The sequence below is a fragment of the Chionomys nivalis genome, chromosome 3, assembly GCF_950005125.1.
Source record: "Chionomys nivalis chromosome 3, mChiNiv1.1, whole genome shotgun sequence".
NCBI lineage: Eukaryota > Metazoa > Chordata > Mammalia > Rodentia > Cricetidae > Chionomys > Chionomys nivalis.
The window spans coordinates 83915082-83934546 of NC_080088.1; the positions used below are offsets into that span (position 1 = coordinate 83915082).

A 19465-nucleotide genomic window follows, 5' to 3' on the forward strand; every position below is an offset into this window, starting at 1 on the left:
TAGCTTTCCAACCCCACTTATAACTGGTAGGAGGCGGTAAGCCAACCCCTCCGTCCCGTCCTTCTCTCTTCCCATGTTTCCTGCCAATTCAGAGGCCAGAGGCAGCTTCACACACGCTTTTCTCTTTGCGATGCCTCCTTTATGTGGGCAAGTTCCTAGAGTGCGGACAGCTGAGCTTCTATTGCCTGGTCTCACCACCTACAACAAAGGCCACACAACCTAGGTCACAGCCAGCTTATGAAACTGTCCTAAGGCTGGTTACACTGGGGGATTGCAATCTGTTCTATAACTCACCGGTTGTTGTTAGGGGCAGCCCTATACTCCACAACAGACCCCAGTTATGGAGGAGGGGTGCCACTCGACACAGGGGCTGGCTACCCTGGGGGTCCTCCCCAGGACACTCTGTCTTTCAATGGAACAGCCGTGCAGACCTTCCCAGCCACAGCAGAAACAATTGTTACTACAGAAAGGCCTCACTTGGGTGAGGACACCTCTGCAGACCGTCCACCCTCAGAGGGCTTAGCTTCACTCGAACATCTTACCATCCACGGCAGGGACGAGGGAGCATCCCCTCCCAGACTTATCTGTTGTATCCCTGCTTAGGTATCAGCTGTGGTAGTAACTTTTCCCTATAGGAATACAATCTTGTTCATCCCTGATAGGGCACCAGCAACAGACCAAGGCAATTATTACACTCAAGTCTAGCTTGCGAACCAGAGTTTAACTGGAGCTACATATAGAAACATGGGTGAGGAGTGGCCTGCAGGAGCGGGAACAGCTTAAGACAAGCCACACCACTGAAGACCGCTCCACCCCATCTGTTTTTTTTTGTTGTTGTTGTTGTTGTTGTTTTGTTTTTCGAGACAGGGTTTCTCTGTAGCTTTGGAGCCTGTCCTGGAACTAGCTCATGTACACCAGGCTGGCCTCGAACTCACAGAGATTGGCCTGCCTCTGCCTCTCGAGTGCTGGGATTAAAGGCGCGTACCCCCTTATGTCCTCAGAGAGGAGCAGATCTCCTTGGGCACTGACTTGCCGGTCCTCCTCCCCTCTTGTGATGGAATGTTAGTGGGCCCAATCTTGTGAGGCTTTTCACGGGTACTCAGTTCCTGTCTCAGGACTGCAATGGCCATGTGAGGCTTGGAGGGACCCCACATACATAGCCTGAATAGTATGGAGTTCTAGAAGTTGCCCCTGCTAAATTAATGTTAATGCTGCTTTTGAATTCAGCCGCACTTCAATTTCAGACACAGCTAGAATGCAGCCAGATGCTTTGCCAGATGTAAGAGGAATGATGCTATCCAGCTCCTGACAGAGTTCTAACTCCAGCTTGGGATCCCAGGAGGCCGGCCTCACTGCTCGCATTTCCATCAGCATCCTCGGCTTTTCCACTCTTCACCACCAGAATGTCCCATCAGCTTTGCTCACGGTCTTTTAGGGTTTCTGTAGCTCTCAGTTCCCAGTTCTTCCCTATTTTAGTTCCAAAGACTCACAAACCACACGGTTTGGCTCATCACAGCAACTAGCCTGCTCAGAGTCCATTTTCTCCATTGATGACTTTCCTTGTGGCTATGATGGAATATCTGGCTGAAGCGACCCTTAAAGGGAGGATTTCGGCTCACAGTTTATTTAGTATATGGTCCATGGTGTGGGGAAGGCTTGTGACTGAGCTGCCTGGAGCTTGAGGTGGCTCACACTCATCGTGGTGGCTGACTGAGCGGCACTGTCAGCCTAGAGCGGGGTGCATGGGGGGTGTGTGCATCTAGAACCCTCTAGTCCCATGACTTTAGCCCTCAAAAGGGGAAGCACAGGTGGAGGGTGCATGGAGGGATGGTTGTGCATCTAGAACCCTCTGGTCCTGCCCCTATGCATTCAGACATGCTGGCCTGTGGCAGGCATTGCACACTCAATGGGTAGCACTTTGGGGGACAAATGAAAACAAGGTAGGAAAGTGCCATTTAAATTTTCCACGGCCAGTGAGGGCTTTTGGATGTGCTTTGAGATGGGACTTGAGAAAGGAGCGAGGCAGCCTGGACATAAGGGGAGAACCTCAAAGACAAGAGACCGGTGCACCATTTGCTTGGGTGGTTGTTCACGTTTGGAAACAATTCGCAGGAGCCCACAGTTAGGAGTTTGCATCGTTCTTGTACTTAAACCACTAAGACACAAATCCAGCAGACAGACTAGATCTGAGAAAGGGAAGAGTTTCTTCCCAAACCTATCACTTCAAATTCTTCATAGCTGACATAGAGCAAGACACCAGGACACCGAGACAGCAAAGGCTGTCGGGAGAGGATGCCTGGGTTGGTGTCTTGCTAGAAGGGAAAATAGATGCTCTCAGCTGCATTGAATGGAACCCCAATCTCAAGCTGCTTTTCTGCAACAAGCCACTTAGGCTGGACCAGGCTTCAGTGGATGCACTGAGAGGCGGCATGCTTTTCGGTTCAGTGGGAGAGAGTCTGTGTGTCACAAATTAAGGAACAGTTGCCCACGTTGGTCTGAGGGATGCCTCCACTACTACAGTAGCTTTCTGCAGCATACAAGAGCGCTTCGCTGCTGTCTTCAGTGGAGGGACCGTTACTCCAGCCTTCACAGTCAAATTGGCATTGATCCTGCGAGTTCTATGCCCATGGCACTCCAAAGTTTAGACCTGTTTTAGTTAGGGTTTCCATTGCTGTGAAGGGACACCATGGCTATGGCAACTCTTATAAAGGAAAACATTTAATTGGGGCTGGCTTACAGGTTCAGAGGTGTAGTCTGTTATTGCCATGGAGGGAAGCGTGATGTCACACAGGCAGACATGATGCTGGAGAGGAAGTGGAGAGTTCTACATCCGGACTGGCAGGCGGCAGGAAGAGGGAGAGAGAGGATGTGCGTGACACTGGGTCTGGTTTGAGCATCTGAAACCTCAAAGCCCATTCCCCCGTGACACACTTCCTCCCACAAGGCCACACCTACTCCAACAAGGACATACTCCAATAATGCCACTCCCTATGCGACTGTGGGGGCCATTTCAATCAGACCACTGCAGCAGCCATTTGCTCCTGGGTTTTCTATTCAGAGTTTAAGTTTGCATAAATACAAAGCCATATATAAGGAGACCCCTCATGAACTACCACCAAGAAGATTTTTTTTTAAAGTTTATTTTGGAAATAATTTAAATTCTTACCATGGGAGACAGTTCTCTTGATGGAGAACATATGTCTGAGTTTTGTCTCTGGCAGGCAGAAGAAGAAGCACAGCATGAGGCAGAGCACAATTTTCATTTTGATTGGATAAAGCAGAAATGCAGGAACGAGGTGTTGGGCTGTGCATTCCTTCCTCTTATCTGTTCTCATAATAGCCACAAGAAGCCATAGCGCTGGAGACAAAGCTGCCATTGTAGACATCTCCTTGGTGCACTGTGGTGTGGGTGTGGAGGTCTGAGGAAAGCTTTCAGGAGGCGGCGCTCTCCTTCCGCCTTGCTTTGAGGCAGGACCTCTCTTGCTCCTGCTGTTGTGTGGCGCACACAACCTTCTGGTAGATTTTCCCAGCGCCACCTTCTGGCTACGGGAGTGCTGGGATTACAGGCATACACCACCGTGTCCAGCTTTTTGATATGGACACCAGGAACTGAAAAAGCACCTTTTCTCCGAGTCAGCCCCTGGCCCTCCTTAGCATTTGAAGTCCATCTTCTGTACCCATCATGTCTCACCCCCACGCCCCCTCCCGGGTGCCTGGCTTCCCTGGTTTTCTTATTTGTTCTATTCTTCCTATCTGAAGAGTCGGGATGCTAAGTGTCAGACGAGTGAGGCAAATCAGACTCCACAAGAGTCTCAGAGTTAGTCCAGGCTGGACCACAGGACTATCACAGGACTGGGTCTCATTTGTCATAAATCTGAAGTCTAAAGTGGTCGCCCATGCCAGTTATGGCCCCTGTCTGTCTAAGACACACCCCACACGGCGTTGAAACTGCTTAGACCACTTGGTCTCATGGCATAGAAGAAACCAGAGGATTTCAACAGAATTTTGTGTAAGGAGTTGAGTGAACATGGAAGCTTTTGAAAGGAAGCTAGCTGCATGCAATAATCTCAAGAGGCAGCTGCAGCCTCCAAGGTTGCAGAACCAAGACTGGGAAGGAGTCTGGGTCATCAGAGCACAGAAGCTTGGAGGAGGGGACGAGGCAATGGGACTGGACTGTAGAAAGGAACACTGCCTGGTTGAGCTGATAGCTTGGGGCCAACGGTGGAGATAAAGAATTGTGCTGCAGCCAGGAGACCTGCCATCAGTCATCAGGTTCCCAGGCCCGCCTGGTGGGGTGATACACACTGCTCCCACACCCAGGACCTGCTCTACCAATGGGGAGAAGGTTTGGAGGGGAAAGTACCAAATGGCCCCGAAACTCCAGTTACCTTACCTTTGAGGATGCGCTCTGTACCTTCATTGCACGCCTTTCTGTTTAACTTTATCATGTTTGCAACGTTTGAACTACTAAGATGCTGGGACAGTTGCACACGCTGTAATCCCAGTCTTCATGGAGGCTGAGGCAGGAGGACCACAAGTTTGAGGCTAGTCTGATTCACATAGTTCCAGGCCAGGTACACGAGCTCCATCACATTGATGACCTGTGAGCCGTGGGCAGGCCATGACCCAGTGAGGAAACCGCTCCATCATGGGAGGACACGTAGCTCCAGAGTGGGATGCTTCTTCCTACTGCTTCCTCTCATAGAAACTTGACTTGCCAGGGACCCCTCTGCTGAATGCATGTGGGGACCTATGTCCCCAAGCTCCAAGGATATTTATATTAAAAGGTCACCGATGTTTTGAATACAGTTAATTCCATTTATTCCTGAGTTTGCTTTCTTACATACAGTCAACAAGGTTCACAATATTAAATGGAAAATTCCAGAGACAAAAAGGGGGAGGCGGTATCTCACTATGTAGCCCTAGCTTTCCTAGAACTCACTCTGTGGACCAGACTGGTCTCAAAGGCATAGAGATCTGCCTGCTTCTGCCTCCTAAGGATTAAAGGTGTGGCTCACCAAACCCCAGATCACTTCTAAGTTTTAGGTAACTTCATTATAGTACCATTATTTTAGTCTATACTTATGGTTAACCTCTTTGCATGGCTAATTTATATTCACAGTGTGTCTTTGGGGAAAGACAGCATACATGATTCATTACTGTCCACTGGTGGCCTTTGCACACAATCTTCCACAAACAATGGGAACTGTCATAGTCCCATGGGGAGGTGGTAGAGGAAAAGTGAGGGACCATGGATAAAAATATCCATTGATAAAACGTTTGCTGAACAAGCACAAAGATACAGTTTGAAGAGAGCTGGGTCTGGTGGTATCCTTGTGACCAGCTCTAAGAGGCAGAGACAAGCAGATCTCTGGGGCTCACAGGCTAGCCAGTCCAAACTTCTTGATGAGTTCCAGACCAGCGGGAGACAAGAGACCCTGTCTCAAAGAAACAAGGTGTATGGTACTTGAGGAATGATACTTGAGAGTGAATTTTGGCTCTATATATGCATGTATGCACATGTGCACCCCAATACACATGTCATCTATCTATCTATCTATCTATCTATCTATCTATCTATCTATCATCTATATACCTACCTGCCCATCTTTGATGGCATTGGGGAATACTTAGAAATACACAGAAAAGTTTGAAATATAGCAAGAAGAAAGTACAAAAGCCAATCAATAAGAAAGAGATGAGCTATCACCAGACAGAACAGACAGCAGGTTTTTATTTTATTTTATTTTTTTTTAAAGATTTATTTATTATGTATACAACATTCTGCCTCCATGTATGCTGACACACCAGAAGAGGGCGCCAGATCTCATTACAGATGGTTGTGACCCACCGTGTGGTTGCTGGGAATTGAACTCACGACCTGTGGAAGAACAGCCGGTTGCTTAACCTCTGAGCCATCTCTCCAGCCCTGCAGGTTTTTTGATAGGTGAGCGAGTGGCAGGAGATACCGTGAGTGGAGAGAAGGGGGAGATGATTAGGAGCAGAAGTGATATCTGGGAAGAGTTCCTGGGAAGCCTCAGTTAACGTTTGCAGGACAGGTAGGAGGCCAGTGGTAGCCACACAGGTGAACAGAAGCAAAGGAATCCATCAAGGATGCACAAGGCCTGCTTGGTGGGACCCTGAGAGTTGGGTGTCAGAACCAGAAAGAGAAATCTGCGCAGCTGCAAGAGCTGGGAGGTGAAACCCTGGGAATGGAATGGGTGTGGAGATGAGACCTTTGGAACTGGTAGAGGAGTTTGGGAATAATACAATGGGAAGATAGGAAGCTCTGAAGAGGACAAGGGTCATGGGTCACTACAATGGGTGACTAGCAACATCAAACATCGGAGGCCAAGAAGACCAAGACCCCAAGAGAAACACAGGACTGCATCAGACATGTTATATCTCCTTGTAAGAGTGTTAGATTAATTAACATTAACTTTCCAACTCCAGTTTGGGGTTTAGTTTTGTACAGTGTTAATTATCACTTTAATGACACAGACTGTGGTGGTTTGAATGAAAATGGCCTCCATAGGCTTATTTATTTGAATAGTTGGTCCCCAGTTGGTGAAACTGTTTGGGAAGGATTAGGAGGTGTGGCCTTGTTGGAGGAGGTGTGTCACTGGGGGGTGGGGTCTGAGGTTTCAAAAGCCCACAGCCTCTTAGCTTTCTTTCTCTCTCTCTCTCTCTCTCTCTCTCTCTCTCTCTCTCTCTCTCTCTCCACATAAGCTCTCAGCTACTGCTCCAGTGCCACGCCTGCCTAGCTGCTGCTATGCTTCTGATGGTGATGATCATGAACTAGTAGCCCCTGAAGCTGTAAGCAAGCCCCCAGTTAAATGTTTTCTTTTATAAGTAACCTTGGTCATGGTGTCTCTTCACAGCCATAGAATAGTAACTGAGACACAAAATATCCAGGGAAAACATGAAAAAGTTTCTTGTTGGTCGTTGTTCCTCCAAAGCTCTTTGGGCCTTTGAGGGTGTTTTTGGCTATGCCTCAGTGGCGAAGGGTCTTCATGATCACCCACCCTAGTCCACATGAGCAGCTGTCTGCTGTCTCTGCTGTCACCTGTTCTCAAATGGCTTGTCCCACTACGCTGATTTTTCTGGGATCCTGGCACCAAAAATCAAGGCGCTAGGCATCAGAATCTTGTCTTTGGTGTCCTTTTCATGGCTGCAGGTTGCACTACAACCCTGGCCAGCTGCCTTGCAGAGACAAGTGATGGTCATATGGAAAACTATATGAGGGATGAATGGATTACAAAAACCATGTGTTCAGCTGGGAGCAGATCAGTATCACTTTCTCTAGTAAAAAAGAATACACATGCTCATTACATATGCAGAGCAGTGGAGAAAATGTGACAGGTGACAGGTTCGAGTGTTGCTTCTCTAAAGATGTCATTCTGCTTCGGATTCTGTCCTGGATTTTATGAATTAATGTTGTCACTTCTGCTTTACAAGCTAAACATATACAGAGTTCTGGTTTCATTTCTTTCTCTTTAGAACACATTCTAGTTATTTTCATCTGCTTTCACACTTTTTAAAAATAATTTTTATGTGTATTGGTGTTTTGCTTGCACATATGTCTGTGTGAGAGTGTCGGATTCCCTGGAATAGAAGTTACAGTTGTGAGCTACCATATGTGTGCTGGGAATTGAACCCAGGTCCTCTGCAAGAGCAATTAGTGCTCTTAACCGTTGAGCCATCTCTCCAGCCCCTGACTTGATACTTCTATTAGACAAAGCACTCTCACAGATGTTGTAAAAGTATAATAATTGGTACCACTCTGAAGATAGATACGTCATATGCATATGGACTAAATCAAACCAATAGGGGGATAAAAACAACGATGTGAAAACACCGTGTGCGTGTGTGTGTGTGTGTGCGTGTGCGTGTGTGTGTGTGTATACAAATGCATATGGAGGCCAGAGGTACTGAAACTGCTGTGGCCCAGAACTCCCAGAGTAGGCTAGGCTTGGCCTCCCCTGTGCTGGGATTACAAATTACATTGCCACATCTGGCTTTTTTCTGCCCTATTGCTTCTGGATATTGAATTCAAGACTTTGTCTTGTGTTGTCAAGACAAACACTTTATGGACTGTGCCATCTCCACAGCCCCTGGGGGCAGAGGCAGAAAAACCCTGTAATTCCTGGCACTAGAGTTCCTTTGGGGAGGGAATTTTATCTATGTAGGAAAATACTTTGGTAACCAGGTTAGCCATGGTAGGTGATCATGAAAACACTGGCTGGGAGATGGAAAAATACCGCATAAAGAGAGGACAAAGATTTCTGCAGAAACTGTACTACATAAATGGGGGACAAGGGCAAGTTGTGGCTTCTGCTGAAGGGCTAGGAGTTGGTGGATGAAAATGTCATGGGAGGAAACAAAGGACCTTTAAGGGGAAGGATTTCTAATTTTATGTGTGTGTGTGTTTCATTAAAAACCACCTACTCCAGACCTTCAGAAAAATGTGCTTTGCCAATAAGCAAAGAGAGGAGATTGATTTTCGAGAGGAAGGGGAAGAGAGAGAGAAAGAGAGAGAGAGAGAGAGAGAGAGAGAGAGAGAGAGAGAGAGAGAGAGAGGCAGGTAAGATGTGAGGAAGCTTTAAGTGCTCAGAGAAAGAACTCTGAACTAGAGGTGACCCCGAGACTGTGTACCCCATGGACAGTACAGTCTTAGACTGGGTGTCCCCACAGAGGTGGGCAACGGACTTGAACCAGTTTTAACAAGGCCTCTGTGACAGGCGACTCTGACAAACAGTATTGTGTTTTTTCACCCCCCTTTTCCTTCCTCACCTTTTTGAGACAGTCTCACTTTGTCGCCCAGGTTGACCTCAAATTTGAGGTCTGCCACCTCCCTCAGTCTCCCAAACTCTGAGATCACAGGTAGTTGTGAGCCACTACGCCCAGGTCCACCATAATTTATCTGTCATTTTCTCTCTCTCAGGCTCTCACACATGCTAAGCTGGCCTTTAGCTCTGTGCAGTTGAGGTTGATCCTGAACAGCTGTCCTCCCGCCTCCAGCCTTCTGAGTGCTGGGGTTACAGGCATGTGCCACCACGCTCGGTTCTTGTGGTGCTGGGGATCAAACCCAGATTCGCGCACATTAGATAAAGGCTCTAACAAATGAGTCACATCCAGCCCCAATTTCTCAAAAGGCATTATGAGAAAACATCAAGGCCAGTTATTCGCTTCCCCCTTTTATTAATTTCTTAATTTCCTCATCTATAAAAGCCGGAGACTGGGCCTAGAATACCCTACGATTTCTACTAGAGCCGTCTCGTTACATTCCCTTTGAGGTATACTGTAACCGCCCAGCGGGCCAGTTATTCTAGGGTTGTAACCCGCCTGGCAGGTCAGTTATTCCAGGGTCCCCGAAGAGGCGCTATCTGAAAAGACATGGGCGGGAAAGAGGAAGAAGGCCAAGCAAGACCTGTTGTCAAAGCCTCCGTTTATTAGCGTCATGGTTGTGGCTTATATAGCCCCTGTATGAGGAATTTGGGTTGGGATGGGGGCAGGGGCATGGCCAGGGCAGGAAGGGATCTTGCAGTGATGGTCACAAGCCGACACTTGGTCACAAGCCGGTCACGAGGACACAAGTCCTTGGTCAGGAGGTCACGAGTTGACACACCTAGTGTTCTCTATGCAGGCGGAAGTTCCTTTTGTGATTCCAACCACAAACAGTTCTCTAGATAGTTGGAATGCGGGGCAGGTTCCGCTAACAGATAGCTCTCAAGGTAGTTGGGTGTGGAGTGGGCTCCGCTAACAAAGTCAATACAGTTGGAGTGTAGGCCTCTCTGCAAACATCCCCAGGACAATGGTCCCTGTTACAATCTTTGGGAAAATGGCTCCTGACAGTATACTTGAGTACTGTAAAATGTACAGATCTGAACTGTTCCATTCCATGAGTTCTGACACCTACACACACTTCCCTGACTACATCTCTAACAAGATAAAGCACTTTTTAATCAGTGCAGGACAACTACCCCCTCGGCCAACCCACCTTCAATGGCTAGCCACGTATTTTAACTGGATTAACTAGTATCTAAAAGCTACTAGTGATATGCCAGACCTTGATACTGCTTCATCAGCATTAAAGTTTCTCACAGGAACAGAGGGATATCTCCGTTTTGCAGATTACACGTCGGAGCAAATAGGTAAGGGGCCAGAGTCATCAGTTACCAGTTAGCCAGGACGCTGTGTGAGAAGCCCAGGTTATTAGGCCCACACTACAGTGACGATCGTGGTGAGTGGGCAAAGAACTGCCTAAGGCACATTATATATAGCTTTGAATTAGATGGGTGGGAATCAGGACCATTTACGAGTTCCAAACGAGTCCCGAATTTTCCTACAGGCTGTGTGCACACGCCATCTTTTGCAAAGGCTCGCTCCAACTCCACTACTCGAAAAACGGCAGGAGAGGGCTGAGAGCGGTCCACAAGGCTGGCTCTCAGGAAGGTCGTGTCCTTAGACCGAGGAGCCGCGCGAACGGCCGCCGCACAAGTCCAGTGAGAATGTGGCAGGTGCAGCACGCCCTGCACCGGGTCGCCGGGCTCCTCATCTTTCCAGGCGAGGTCTCTGTGCTCGCAACACCGGCCCCTGAGCATCCTGCCCCACAACTCTTCCTCCCAGGCTCCTCCCAGAGCTGACTCAGCCACACGCCCTCCCCGCAGCGCTGCCACGGCTGCCATGGCAACCGTGAGCCGCCGCCTCTCCTCCCAGGCCGCGAACTAACGGACTCCGGTTGGCAGCTGGCTGGGTACCGCCCCGCCCCATCTCTTTTGACATCCCTGACCTGCAGGATTTAGGTGGTGAGCCCGAGGGGCCGGCGTGACCGGGAGAGCAGGGCAGCGGCGCCCAGGTGGGCAGTCCCTGTCCGCATCCCTTTGGTGGCCCTACACTAGGCCGCTCCTCGGAGGAAAAATCCGGAGAGTCGCGGGGACAGTGGTCCCGATCGCAGGGCATCATGGGACTTGTAGTTCGATGGCTTCTCAGGCTCGCCTCCTGGGTTGGGTGATTCGGTCCCTAGAACTACAAAGCCCAGTTTTTTCGAGCGCGGTGACCGATTGATAAACTGGGAGCGGACCCGAGAGCGTTAATGGGGTTCTTTGTCTGCCGGGGGATTCGGGGTGGTCGCTGAATTGGACGGGGTGCGTTGGGCTGGGGAAGCTCAGGTGAGCCGCGGGCCTCAGTGCTGCGCTCGGGCCCCGCAGCCACAGCACTCGCGGCCCCGCCCCATCGCCACCGCGCGGGGCCTGGGCCTCCTAGGGCGCTGCCCCTTGGGGTGCAGAACTGTGTGTACGGCACAAGGTCTATGCGAGACCCGACGAACCCGTCATTAAAAGGCCTTTTGCCTTTCCCCGTGAATCTCTAGGTATTTCTGCTTATTTTCAAGTAGCTCAGAGCTGTTGGCATATTAAACTCATTCATTAGTGTGCGTTCAGAGGACAGTAATATTTAAATGGATAAGCGTGAGAGCGGATAAACGATGCCTCTGTTATCTGGCGGGTGTCTTTTTTTTTTTTAACCGTTTTGCATTTTCGTTATAAGGTTCAGTATTGTGGAATAACGAGCGCCCCTTCCCCCTCCGCTCCCCATTCATCAGCCTGAACGTTTGTACTTTGAAGTCTAGTTAAACTTTAAATGGTTAGTTAACTTTTAAAGCAAATAGTAAAAATTTTAAAGACCATATGTGGTATTATTTTCCTTAGTTATCCTAAATATTTTTTTCCCCAGAATTTCCTAGGGCCATGTTTTTAAAATAAAACATGCTATGCCACATCTTTTTAAAAAGTATTACTGTTTTAAATGTCGTGCTGTGGAATACAGCTCAACCACAAGAACTGAGTCAAAGGCCTAGTGGGAAGAAAGCTGACAGATCTGGAAAGTAGTCCTCAGTGCATCCTTTAAATTAAGGTTTTTAATAGATAGATAACCTCACATTTGGTATTATATGGGTAAGTTGGGACGTACTTGACACTGTTGTAGACTTATATTATTTTTTGTATGTATATTTTTGTATGTTAGAAATAACAGCAAAAATAAGACAAGGAGCACTAAACTTATTTTCTCTCAATTGTGCTGACATATTTACATTTTAAAGTATTTTTCTTTTTTTTGGATAAGGAGGTAAAATAGTAAGGCTGTAGAGATGGAGGAGAGGTCTTATATAGTGTAGAGATTTGAGGTATTATATTTATTCATTGAAATACATGTAAGACGATTCTACTGCTAGCTAATATGTTAAGTGGCGGAACTAAGGATGTGACTAGAAGGTGGCATCTCGTCCGTGGCATGCATTCATTTCCTCACGGTTGTGCGATGGGAACAGTCATTTCAAGAAGAATGATCCCATGTATTGAATGTGTATACACAGTGGTTTGCATTGAGGTCCTTAGTTAAGCCCTACAAAGAATATGTGAAGCAGTTTTTGTTACTTAGCAATGACGAAAGGGGTTTAGAGAGATTGTCCAAAGTCGTGAACTGGAGACTTCAACCAAGTGTGTCTAACTCATGATCCAACCACTGGTGTGCTTTCCACAACCTCTTAGAAGAGCTTGTTCTCCATGGAGCCCAGGGGAGACCTTTGGTATACAGTGCAGAACTGGTTCAAATGTAAACATTTTGTATCCACAATCATGAGGAATAGTGGCATGGAGTTTTCTTATGTCTGGTTTTAGAATTGATGACAATCTTCAAACATGAGTTGAAAATATTTTTGCCTCTTTCTGGAGAGTGTCTTTTGCTGTGGAATATTAGTTGAAGATGCGTTACATTCATTTATGCGGTGGAACATCTGTTTAATGCTGCAAAGATGTGTTGCATTCTTTTATGCCGTGTTTGTTTAACCCTATGAAATTGTGTTACTTTGCCTGTCTAAAACACCTGATTGCCGTAATAAATGGCTGAACGGCCAATAGCTTGGCAGGAGAGAGAAATAGGTGGGGATGACAGGCAGAAAGAATATATGGGCGGGGGGGGGGGGGGGGGGGGAAGCAAGAGGGATCAAGGAAGGAGGCCGACCAGTAAGATACAGAGAAGAAAAGGAAAAAGCCCAGAGGCAAAAGGTAGCTGATATAATTCAGGAAAAGCTGACTAGAAACAAGCCAAGCAAGACTGGGCATTCATAAGAAAGAATAATGATTTGTTTGGGTTTTGGGTGGCAGGCCCCCCAGAGAACAAAGAGTAAAGAGTAAAAACAACCACCTTTAGGACCCTCTAGGGCTTGCGTGTAGCTGCTGGGTCTGGAGTGGTTTGAGGAGGTCTTAAATAACAGACTCAGTTTCCCCGACTGATACAGGACAGGTGAGGTTACTCTCAGGTTCTCTGGAGTGGCTTTGGTGCATTGTGACCTCACAGATTTGTCTATTTCAGTAAGCTATCTGGTGAAGTTTGCAATGCTAGCCCTCCCTCAGTTCCAATTGGTAATGTTTCTCCCTTTTCCTAGCTAGCTTCACTAGAAGCTGATGAATTTTATTGAACTTTCTGAAAAATCTTTTGGCCACATTGAAGTGTTTTGCATTTTCTCAGTTTTTTTTTTTGTTGTTGTTTTTTCTCTGTGGCTTTGGAGCCTGTCCTGAAACTAGCTCTGTAGACCAGGCTGGTCTCGAACTCACAGAGATCCGCCTGCCTCTGCCTCCCGAGTGCTGGGATTAAAGGCGTGCGCCACCATCGCCCGACTTCTGTTTTTTTTTTTTAAAGTTTTGGTTGCTTTATTCACATTTTATTTAGAGACAGAGTCTCGCTCTAGCTTTGGCTAGCTAGAACTCACTGTATAGACAGGCTGTCCTCGAGACCCAGCTGCTTCAGCCTCAGATGCTGGGATTAAAGCCATTACCCAACTCCCTTGGCACGATTTCTTCTCTTTATTATGTTTTCCCTTTCTGCCTCTTTGGGGTTTAACCCCCCCTGCCCTAAAATGAAAGATGCGTGCGTGAGCAAGCACCAGCAAACTGCAGTCCAGGGGCCAGTACCCATCAGGCTGTTCTTGAATGACCCAAGAACTAGGGATCACTTTTGCCCTTTTCTAGTAGTTGAAGGAAAAAAAAATGATATATTGATCACTCATAGAAATGGAAGGAAATTCAGATTTCAGTATCTGTACAGAAGACCCTACATTGGGATGCAGTCCCACTCCGCTGTTTATGTACCGCTGATGGCTGCCTTTCTCTGCAATGGCAGAGTTGAGTCCTTGTGTCAGAGATCAAGTGGCATTTGCACAGGCCTGCTACAAGTACTTGATAGGCTGCCAGCCAAGTCTTGGTGCTAAACTTGACACCTAAATTATTAGTGCATATTCATTTCAGAACAAGGAAAGGTGGAAAATGCATTTGGAACATTTAGATGGCAGCGAGTCAGAGCACGAAGCAGTCTGCTTATGCAGTGACCCGGGGGCCATCAGTACACACCACTGTCACCAGAGTAAGCCAACCCAATATAGCCAAGCTGCATAAGACAGTCAAGGCCGGTTGAACCAGCAGGCTTTTACATGAATACCCGCTTCCAGGAGAATCTCTTCACAGAATTGCAAAGTGGAAATGAAGCCGCGCTGCCGGTCATTTACAAATGGCGCATTTGTTAGTCAAGCAAATCAGGGACCTTTGGGGAGCTGGATTGCAGTAGGCATAGAATTGTGTCTGGAGAAAATAAACTTGTTTAAAATGATTAGCCTTTTGGCATGAACGGTTGCTCGAAGCATTGAGGGCACCATTAATTAATTAAAAACCCAAGAAAATGATTTGGAGTGGTTTTCGTTGGCTCTTGATGAGATGGCAGATGTTAGCAACATTGCTCCGTTGTTTATTTGGGAAGTCAACGCTGAACTTGAAGTGATTAAAAAGTGAGTTTGCACAAACATTGTGTGTTGGGGGGCATCGAGGACACATACAGAGTTTTCAAGACATCAAAACATTTCCATACAACCTGGATCTTTGAAGATACATCATTGGAAGGGTGATTGTGAACAGCTGTGTCGAATGGAGATGAACTCCAGTGGACATGGTTATGAGGCAGGAAAATGTGTGCTAGATTAAACTTGTGGTCATTTGTCATTCATTCTTTGGTGTTTCGCAGATAATATTTATATCTTCCCATAGTCAAGGTCGGAATTCCCTTATGGAATTAGCTGTGTCAGGTCCATAAGTTTATGTCACGAGTAGGAGCAACACCTTCCCTTGCCTTAGCTGCACAGCCGCCTGCTGGCTTAGCGATAGTTAGGTTTTGAGTTTCGGGTGGAGGTGGGAAGTTGTCAGAATGAGAGGGACTACCCTCAGCCACTCTTACTGGATGCTATGTGGCTTGCTTTTTGCCATAAATTCAGTAATATTTCTTAATGAGTTCACCCTACACGTTCTAAGACAGAGCAGGTGCTTATATCAAAACCAAGACCGCAATAAAAATTATTGCTGTGCCAGTTAGTGTTTCTGCACACTCTCTGTGCTGTTCAGCTCTCCATATAGTCAGAAGACAAACAAGTACAGCTCCATTCTGCTCTCCTACCCCAAGGGTTTCTCCCTGTAGTCCTGGCTGTCCTGGAACTCTCTCAGTAGATCAGGGGGCTGGCCTCGAACTCAGAGATCCTGAGTGTGGGGATAAAGGCATGTGCTACCACTGTCTGGCTGACATCTCCATTCTTACAGTGGCTGTCAGTATTCTTCTGAGCTCAGACGGGTTTTAGCATCGTTTTCCAGACTGAGGCAAATTTTCATATTAGATATCCATTTAACTATGATATTGAAGTTCCTTTCAGCTTCCTCTTTAATCGGTCTTGAATAATCTGCAGAATGCATTGTTTAAATACTCTCTGAACAGTGCCTGTGCTGACTGGAAGTCACGTGGCTGCAGTTGCTAGCGCGATGTGGGAGGACCACACTGTCTTTCATGGCGTCGTTTAAGAACAGATGAAACATACAGCAGTATTAAAAACCAGCGCTGGTGGCATGCTGCTTGTGATGGATAACGGGGAGCACTAACTCAGTTCGAAGCTTTGGAGACAGTTGATCCTTTTCATTAGGAGGCCTGCTTTACAGAGTCACTGCTATCTATCGCTTTTAGTTTTATCACCAGAGAATATAGAAAGTTTTACCTTATAATTCTTTGCATAGTGTCCTCTATTTTGCTTGCTAGTCCTTAGAACTTAAATGCTTGTTTGAACCTTTATAAAAAGGGATGCCAGCCCTTTTGTTATATCAAAATATTTTCCCTACAAAATGGTATGTCTGTATATATTAGCAGAAATAATATAATTTGCCAGACAGCAACCTTAGAAGAACATAATTTATGGAGGACTTTGTGTGTACAGGTTTATTCACTGAGGCTAAGCTAGCCATAAAGCAAGAGTCTAGACTGTTGTGACAGATAGGAATGACTCATAGCCTAAAGGAAGAAGCCTCTGTTTGACTCCCACGATTTTGGGGTTTTGTCGATGGTAGGCTGGCTCCAGGCTTCCGGTCCTAACTACTAGTGAATTAGGGCGGAAGGGCATGGTGACAGAGCTGTGGCACCCAGAGAGCAAAGAGAAGACGCGTGCTTTTCTGTCTGGGTCCCTAGCCTGTGAGATGCTGCTACCCACATTCTGGGCAGGCCTTATCTCCAAGGCTGATTTTTCTTTGGAAGCATTCTCCTGGATAGACAGAGAGAAGTAATTTACTGATCTCCTGGGCGCTTCTTAAAATTTTTTTAAATGTATGTATGTGGTGTGAATGCATGTGTGTATGCATGTCTCTGGGTGCACATGTGTGTGTAGGTGCAATGGCATGGCTGTGAACAAATCGTGGTGGTCAGAGAGTGACATCAGGGTTCCCCTCTTTTGCTTTTTACCGTAAATGTTGAGGCATGGTCTCTCACTTGGGCCCAGAGCTTGCTGATTCCACTGTCTACTTTGGGAAAGTCAGGCTACCCAAACCAAAGCGTAATTTCCTAGGAAGGCAAGAAGAAATATTTCTATTTCCCCTATTAGACATTTAATTGGCTTGCTGTTCCAGGATAGTAGGGTGATTTGTACTTTTTCTAGGGCCCCTCCTCTGTCTTTCAGGAGTTTCTGTGCTTATGGTCTTGTGTAGAAAGTGTCTTTGCTAAGAAGCCTTGGGTGACTAGGAGACTCTGGAAAAGTCTAGAGAAGAGCCAGCGTTGCCTAGCTGAAGGACTGGCCTAGAAACCGGAGGCTCCGAGGTCATTCCGTGCATCAGAAGGATGGAGCCAGTAGGATAGCGTCAAACAGGATGGAGAGATGGCTCAATGGTGCAAGTAGAGTCAACTCATGAAAGTTATCTGGCCTCCTCTCCCTTATACAAAACAAATACACATTGAAGGAGAAGGACAGATTGAGATGCAGAAGTCTCTCACAGTTTAATTTATACTTCACTCTGTTGTGTGATGCAGTCATGGCAGCTGGATGATGATGACTTATAGGCTGTCCTCCGAAGTATAACCTCAAGTGGGGCTGAGGGTCTCAGCAAAGCAGCAAAAGTTAAGCTAACTTCACAGTATTCACATACGTCTTTGGACGTCATAAAGAAGTAGCGGGCAGAAAAGAATCTCGTGGACATATGGGATGAGTTGGTGGCAGTTAGAAATGGGCAGCACTCAGGTCCTCATCTCCAGTTGTCTGTCACCTCGGTGGCGCTCCCTGTTATCCCCTGGATGTTCTGTGACCTCCTGAGTACTTAGAGAACTGGAAATGTAGCGCAGTCTCAAGACTGTTTGACTCTGAACCAGTTCGATGCACATGTCACAAAATTGATAACTGTTTTAAAACCTTAAAAAACGCATTGCATTTTATTGTTCAGGTATCTGAAGGAAGATGAATTTGGCAGAGATCTGTGACAATGCCAAAAAAGGGCGAGAATATGCGCTTCTGGGCAATTATGACTCTTCGATGGTGTACTATCAGGGGGTGGTCCAGCAGATCCAGAGACACTGCCAGTCAGTGAGAGACCCGGCCGTCAAAGGGAAGTGGCATCAGGTAGGACGGCGCGCGACTGTTCCCTACACCATGGCGGCCGTGTTCTGTTAACATGAGGCAGCAGAGTTGGGAAATTACCAGAGAATTCACACGTTCTGTTATTGGTCTGAATACTGAACTACATCTCACATTTAATTCTATGTGCGGTTCTGATATCTACTCAATAGTCTGTGTATTTCTGACCACGCATTTTAATCTTTGAGGACACATAATTGTAGCTGAAGGTTTTCTTAATTTTTGAAAATGTTTGTGCTCAATTGTATCTGACAGCAAATTTTTAGAATTAGGTGTTTCTTGTTGCTGTCTATCCTTTCATTTTTTTCTTTGTAGTTTTGACCTATTTCATAAAAGTTTTCCTTGAAAGTGCCCTTACAAACACAAATGAGTTGGTAATCTAATCAAGGCATTAACATCGTTTCTGTCTTTTTGACTGTACAACTTGATTATATAATAGTACAGTTAATGCAAACTTGAATTATAATTTCCACAATTACTGTTGTAACTTAAAATCCTTTTAAAATTAAAAGTACAAAGTCTGACAGCACTTTGAAGTTTCCGTTTCCTTTGGTGTGTTTCCAGAGCCGCCCCTCATTTCTCTACCCGTCAGAAGTTAGTGCTCCCTAAGTTTTGAGGGAAAATGGGCTTGTTTTCCAACAGAAAATTCACCAGTTGCATTGAGTAAGAACGCCACACTAGCTGTGACTTGGGCTGAAATTCTTGGGTCTCAGGTTTTCTTGCCCTCCCAGGCAGGGTGCTTGTGTTTTGTGGTGGGGAGTGTTTCTCTGGAGAGATTCTCGTGCGCACTTTACGCGGGTCCAGCATGTAATGTCCTGTATATTGTGTCTTATGGCCACACATGCTGGCGGTCCCCTCCACTGGGGGTCTGCTTTTGTTCTGCAGCTCCTCGTGGCTCTTTTCAGTATACTGTTCCAGGGAATTTTTTTTCTGCTCTGCTTTGGAGTTAAGTGTGCTTTCTGGTTAAAAATTGCTCTAATTGTTAAAAAAGGAGTTTATAGGTACAACTTTTCCAGTCGTTGTTTGCTCTTGAGAGTTAGCATGGGTGCCAAGTTTGAAGACAGGACTTTCCACATGGTAGGTACTCAGTTATGTTTTTCAAATGTAGGGAAAGTCTTGACTTAAACTTTATCCAGGACTCAGAAGAGGTGAAGGCCCAAAGAGGCTGAGGTGAAGGGGTCATAAATAAGGGTGGGTGCTGTGTGGTCCTTAGCAGTGACCCCCAGTGACCAGTCTCTCAGGGCAAGCATTTCATCCTTGGTGACAGGGGCAGTGGGGGATGGGGATGACAATTTTGACCAATTTTATTTTAATCTCTAAGAATATTGAAAGATTTAGCATAGTATCTTCAATGTCTTGGGTGAATAACTTGTTCCTGATGCAAATGCTTGTTTTCAGTTATATTAATAATCAGCACATTCTTTACTAGACACAGTCTTCCCTTTTGTGAAGGGGCGTGCAGTGCAGCCCCGGCTCTCACCGCGCTCTGCG

At 46.5% G+C, this 19465-nt stretch overlaps 1 protein-coding gene across 4 annotated transcripts in view; it reads left to right on the forward strand.

The window, feature by feature from the left end:
* The first annotated feature begins 10558 nt into the window (after nucleotides 1–10558).
* Nucleotides 10559–19465, forward strand: part of Katnal1 (katanin catalytic subunit A1 like 1) — a 62756-nt gene continuing 53849 nt past the window's right edge. Inside the window, exons 1-2 of one of the 4 annotated variants that reach the window (XM_057764344.1) lie at nucleotides 10559–10858; nucleotides 17784–17959. In XM_057764344.1, coding sequence (XP_057620327.1) covers nucleotides 17798–17959 — 162 coding nt within the window. In that variant the 5' untranslated portion in view covers nucleotides 10559–10858; nucleotides 17784–17797. Of the gene's footprint in view, nucleotides 10859–11082; nucleotides 11372–17783; nucleotides 17960–19465 lie in introns of those variants that run through there. The other 3 variants (XM_057764346.1, XM_057764347.1, XM_057764345.1) reach the window with 3 other exon arrangements.